This window comes from Typopeltis vanoorti, chromosome 11, assembly GCF_054136105.1.
Source record: "Typopeltis vanoorti isolate ZY-2024b chromosome 11, IOZ_Tvanoo_1.0, whole genome shotgun sequence".
Classification (NCBI taxonomy): Eukaryota; Metazoa; Arthropoda; class Arachnida; order Uropygi; family Thelyphonidae; genus Typopeltis; species Typopeltis vanoorti.
Window position 1 is genome coordinate 82,978,713 of NC_143559.1, and position 6,237 is coordinate 82,984,949.

Consider the following 6,237-nt stretch of genomic DNA (forward strand, 5'->3'; position numbering starts at 1 on the left):
TGAATTATTTTACAGAGACTTGGAAAAAGGCTGGTCACCGAGGTTCGCCAATGCGGAGGCACTGCAGAAGGAGTTCGGGCTAAATATTTTAACAAAAAAGCATCTTTTATAAAGTTTGGAGCACGAAATACCATTAGAGGTGATGAATCTGAAAATGAAGCCACCGGTCCTCCTGCAGTTCCTATAAAAGACACCTTAGTAGATGCCCTTGACCAGCTTGCATTTGCTCATGATTTAGAGTTGAAAATGGCTGCTTTGGATAAAAATGAAAACACATCGCCGGTTCTTCAGCCTAATACCGAGGTCTCCCATTCACCACTTCCTCCTCCACCTCCTCTTCCTATTCTAGTTAATGAGGAGAAATCTGATTTGACAGAATTATTTGGTCAAGTCACTTTCTCCGATGAAGTTCCGCTTACACCCTTGAAAGAAAATATTGAAGAAGACATTAAAGCAACCAGTCACAACGAATCTTCCAACACACTGACACAATCTGAAGAAATATATCAAGTAGTTGATGTCTCCAGTGTGTGCGAGGGTTTTGATAATCCTTCTTTTCTACCAGATGATGAAATTCTTGTGAAAACAGATGTCCAAAATGTGTCCTGTGCGCCACCAATTCGGAAACCACTCTTTGCTGCCAAAGAACTGCAAAGTGATAGTGTAGAAGACGAATCCACTGAAATAATATCTAGTCATCCCTGCCAACCCTCTACAGAGTATATTTCATTTAAAAAGAGAGAAATAGCGCCCATAGCAGAAGAAGAACAACAACAACAACGTGAAGTGATTTTTCAAAAGACTAAACGCATAGTTCATGTAGACCTGTCGTTCCCACAAGGCATGATATTACAATCAATAGAAAGTAAACCAAAACCAGGAACAGAAACGGATAGTTTTGCCGAGGAAGGTGATTCACCTATTAAAGAAAAGAGGACTAAAAAGAAAAAGAAGAAGAAACGGAAAAAACTCAGAGAGTTATTCTCCACATCAGAAGAAAAATCGGAGGAAAAAATACCAGAAACTGAATTTCAACTGGAAGAAGACACAATTGGTGATTTAGAAGAAAGCAGTAAAAACGACCGAAAACGGAAAAGAAGAAGGCGATACACTCTCGAGAGATCCTCTTTGCAAAATATTCAGGAATGTAGTGAACCAGAGACGGAAGGTTCTGTGCAAATGTCGTCAATCGGAACCAACTCCATTGAAGAGGGAACGGTGTCGGAAAAATCCTCTTCATCTAGACAGTATAGAAGAAGACGTCGTAACAAAATACGAGACTGTTCAAGTGAGCAATCGTTTTCTAATGTCGAAAACGACACATCTTTGGACTTATCTAGACCGCGTAGTGCCCATCCCCGTCGACGGGGAATGAACTGGTGCAGTGCTGATAGTGGGACTTCAATTCAAGAAGATGAAACCCCAAAATATCCTTCTTAGATCGATATAAAAGAACACGTTTCAGGACTTCCTTTTCTGCCTTTTATAACCATGGTTTTAATATTTTGCCGTTGATAATCTACAATTTCTCTTAAAATAATTTACGACAAATTTAATTCTCATATGATGCATTTCATAATTTTGCAAGTTTTATGTTAACCGTTAGTAGTAACGTTGTTTTCGATACATCTCGGTGTAAGTGTACAAAGATTTGTTGCAAATAATTTTCTGACATTAATTAAAACGTGATTTCAATTTCATTCGTAATCAAATTGATGATTAAGGGAAATCTTTAAAAAGATTAAGTATGGCATTCCCTTTCTGCGAAATAGAAAAGTTAAGGCGCAGAATGTTCAATTAGATTATTGATAAACTGTTGAAAAAAATAAATAAATAAAAAATTGGCAATAATTCAAATAAATCGTCTGGGTTGTAGATTAAGTAATTAGATTTAGAGCGATTGTTTGAATATTGTTTCTTGTGATTTACAGTATATGATAAATTGCTTCAAATATCAATTTGTCTAAAGAATGTTTGATAAGAATTCCTTTAAATATTACAAAATTTTCTGTGATTTTCTTGCTAAAGCGTAAAATTTTATAAATAATAAAATTTTCTTCTCTTTTGCCTGGAATTACTCAAAACGGTTTAATAGGAGAAGTTTGGAAACAATTTTCTTTTTCTTTTCTTTTTCTCGCATTTAAAATTTTATTTTTTTCACATACAGGAGAACCTTATATTATATATTATAGTCAATACGTGAATATGATCTGCATATATTGAGAGATCGCAGAAAAAAAAGAAAAAATCGCTATTACCAGTATTCCTTGAATTTAATATTTCTAAATCAAGCTTTCCCTAAATATGAAGCTCACCATATTGCCATCCTGTGAAGCAATGACTGCAGACGAAGGTTCCTAATGAAGATATGAATAGTATATGAGTGGCAGTACCGTCGGCAGAGTGTAGCATTGAGGTAGCCTGCCTCACGGCGTGGGCCACTCGTTCAGCAATATTGCGGTAGGCGCCGTCGCTACAAGTGCAGAAAGACGTTTTTCCGAGCTTAAACTGATTAAAAATTATTTGCGAACAGCAGTTGACCCAAGAAAGATTGGTTGGTCTAACAACTATATCGATAGAGGCAGACACAGCTTATAATTTAAATTTTGAAGAGCTTATAAACAGTTTTATTGTGTGATATCCCCATAGAGCAAACATTTAATTAATATTATTACATAATCGTTTTGCATTAATGTTTCTCTTGTAATAAAAACAAAATAGCAACTGGCGATTTTCTTATATTGTCTTATAATCCATCAGGGGCGAATTTAATTGTTTGCCTCAGTGCGATCTTATCTGGCGACTGCCCTGGTGAGTGGGCTAACTCCACATAGTTTCACTACATGAAGTATCTGCTTCATGCAAGTGGTAGTGGCTAGTAATCATCACTTAATCGGTCTTGTGTCTTTAAGTACGATCACACAGTTATCTACAGATACTTCTGTAACAAAATTTTAATATAATTTACTAATGCAGAAAGTAAAAAGAAAGGATTAAAAAGTAAACAAAGACAAAAAAGTAATGTATAATAAATACATCACCAATAAAGCCAGTGCAAATGGAATACCAAGAAATTATACAGTAACCTCCTATGCTTACCTAGTAGAAAAGACCACAGTAGAGGGAGGCTGTGACGAAGAAATTATAGAATTCAACACGGTTGGATAGGTTTTAGAAAATACTGTGAAGCATTCAAAGGAAACATCCCAATCTGCCTTAAAAGAAAAATATTCGATATTGTATACTTCCGGTCATGACATACGGATGTGAAAGTGGACTTGAACTAAAAAATTGACCAATAAGTGGAGGATTGTCCAGAGGATAACGGAAAAAACATAACTCCATACTACATTTCTGGATAGAAAGCACAATATTTGGATCAGAGCTCAGACTAGGGTGCGAGACATTATAACTGCCATTAAAGATCCAAGTGGCAATGAGCAGATCATGGTGCAAGAAGTGACATTCAAAAATGGACAAAGTTGATATCAGAATGTTATCCCAGAGATGGAAAAAGAGAGTTATAGGAAGACCAAAGAAACGGTGAGAGGATGAGATTAAAGAGATGGTAGGAAGTCAGTGGCATATCGTCTAGTAGTGGACATTTTATGTCCACTACTTCGTCTAGTAGTGGACATAAAATGGCTGATGAAGAAGAAATTACTAGGCGAGAATGAGTTCGGCTGCGGTAGTAAGTGTGCATTTAAATGTCGAACATTATAAATTTATGTAGTTTTATGAAATTTTATTTTACCAAATTATATTATATAATATAATATAATTTTATCAAAATATTTTTTACGAAAAAAAAATTTTAGCAGGTGAATGTGTAATGCAACGGGTTGTAACTGACTGTAGTGATTCCCCCCTAATCAGATGTCAGTCGTATAGATAACGAGCGCTTTAATTAAAACAAATAAATTAATTAAATTTAAAAAAAAAGGTAATATCACATTTTCATATATAACACTGGAATCATCCCAAACAAAAATAAATAAATAAATAAAATTGAGGAATTTAGTTATATTAAGCACACACACACACACACACACACACACACACACACACATACACACTTACACGTTTTAAATAATCCACAAACAATTTATTAAATTCCGTATCTCTAGAAGAAAATATTCCTATTTGGATGCCATTGTGGATCTTTGATTAAATAAGAACTCAGCTTGCATACCCTATATTTAGGATGTATGAGCTGGGTTTCATGGATAATTCATTTTAGCCCCCCCCCCTTTCTCTCTCTCTGTTTGTAAGAAAAATTTTACGTCCCTTCCCTTTCTATGGAGGATGATTGTTTCACTTGGTCAGCTCAGCTGCATAATGGCTCGGTATCCTTTTTTGATGAGAATTGAGATTGAAACAACTAAGTCTATAAAATCAGTATATCATTGTCTTTAACTGCATTGTTCTCAACCCAGTTTTCCTGTTTTGTGGTGTGAAAAATCCTGCTATTGCTGTGGGGCATCTGCTAAGGTCCTTACAAAGATTTCTTGCATCTCGGATAAGATTCAAAGCAAGATCTTCTTAATCAACTGGGTAAATTTTACGTCATCCTAGCTACTGTGTATTGGTGGTGCTACTAACTGCAGAAAAGAACAAGGACCTCTGACACACAAACACACACTTAAAAATCTGCGTAGCCAAGTTAGTAAACACTTCATTTTATCAGTAACACGTTCTGGGTCCGAATCCCAATGTAGCATAGATGCCTGCCAAATCATCCTTTAGATTAGATGATGTTTCACATCCGTTTTGATGCTCCTAGCTTATTACACGAGTAATTGATCTACCCTTTAAAATTACACATGATGTTAATCAATGTAGACCTCAAGCGTTGATTGGTATTAGAGGGGTATGCCGGTAAATTTACTTTCATACAGGGGGTATGCCGGTAAATTTTTAACAAAAAAAAAAAAAAAAAAAAAAAAAACTGTGGATTGCCTCTTTATGAGAATTACACCTCCTCAAACCTGGAAAGTATAAACGAATTCTATTATCAGCAAACATTCGCTTAATTTTTCCTCGTCTGCTTCTTCAATGGGTAATGACCTTATTAGGTTAACAATTCTAGAAACGCGAAATCTTTGAAAGATGGGAATGTTATTATCTTACGAAAAAGCGGCCACAGTAATATTCCTGTAAAATTGCTACAGGAGATAATCCCTATAGTGTTTACCACGTAGGGAAGGGGGGGGTACAAGAATAATGGGTACAGAAATATGCGCGTTTCCTATTAGATTTTCCATGTCACCATATACAAGCTTATAGCCCAAATGCCGCTAGCCATACATTTCGCACCCTGCTCTTGCCAGCCGGTACGAGTTGGCTCAGCACACCGCTACCTTCATACAACAAATGAAAACGACAACAACAACAACAACAAAAAGTCCAATTCACCATTGAAATGAAAAAAAAAAAAAAAAACTCTCTTCCGTTCCTAGACACACTTATCACACGTCTTCCCTCTGGCTGTCTCTCCTTCTCAGTTTACCGCAAACCTACACACACAGGCCAATACATACGCAAAAATTCTTACCACCACCCAACACAAAAACTAGGCATCATAAGCACCCTTAAACACAGAGCTCAAACTATTTGTTCTAATGAACAAGCTCTAAACCAGGAATACAAGATTATCAACCAAACATTTATAAAAAATGGATACAGTAAAAAAACTATTCACAAGATCCTTCACAAAGATACCAATAAGAACAAAAAAAGATTTTAGGAGCGCTATTGCTATTCCTTATATTAGAGACATTTCGGAAAAAATAGACAGAACACTTCGCAAATACAACATTAAAACCACCTTTAAACCCCAAATAAGGTAAGACACCTACTCAGTTCTTCTAAAGATCCTCTTCCACACCTAGCCCATCCAGGAGTATACAAAATACAATGCACATGTAACATACCATACATAGGGGAAACAGGGCGAACTATCCCAATCTGACAAGACGAACACAAACGACACATTAAATATCTCCATTTTGGAAAAACCGGCCTTTCTGACCACGCACTCCAAACATACCACAGAATTCATTTGAAAACTACCAGTCCGCACCAAAACTTGGTTTGTGAGAAAATTTAAAGAGCCATGTGAAATGCTCAAACATAACCCAAATCTCAACAAAAATGATGGCCTAACATTCCAAGAATGTGAAGAACCTACAACCTGTATGACAACCTAAACTAGCCATAGAAAAATCCCACTACAAG

At 36.0% G+C, this 6,237-nt stretch overlaps 1 protein-coding gene across 2 annotated transcripts in view; it reads left to right on the plus strand.

The window, feature by feature from the left end:
* LOC150101803 (uncharacterized) overlaps window positions 1–1,933 on the plus strand; it is a 113,042-nt gene extending 111,109 nt beyond the window's left edge. For both annotated transcript variants that reach the window (XM_090400334.1, XM_090400332.1), the window contains exon 16: window positions 16–1,933. In XM_090400334.1, the coding sequence (XP_090256460.1) occupies window positions 16–1,440 (1,425 nt within the window). In that variant the 3' untranslated portion in view covers window positions 1,441–1,933. The remainder of the gene's footprint in view (window positions 1–15) is intronic.
* The last annotated feature ends 4,304 nt before the right edge of the window (window positions 1,934–6,237 follow it).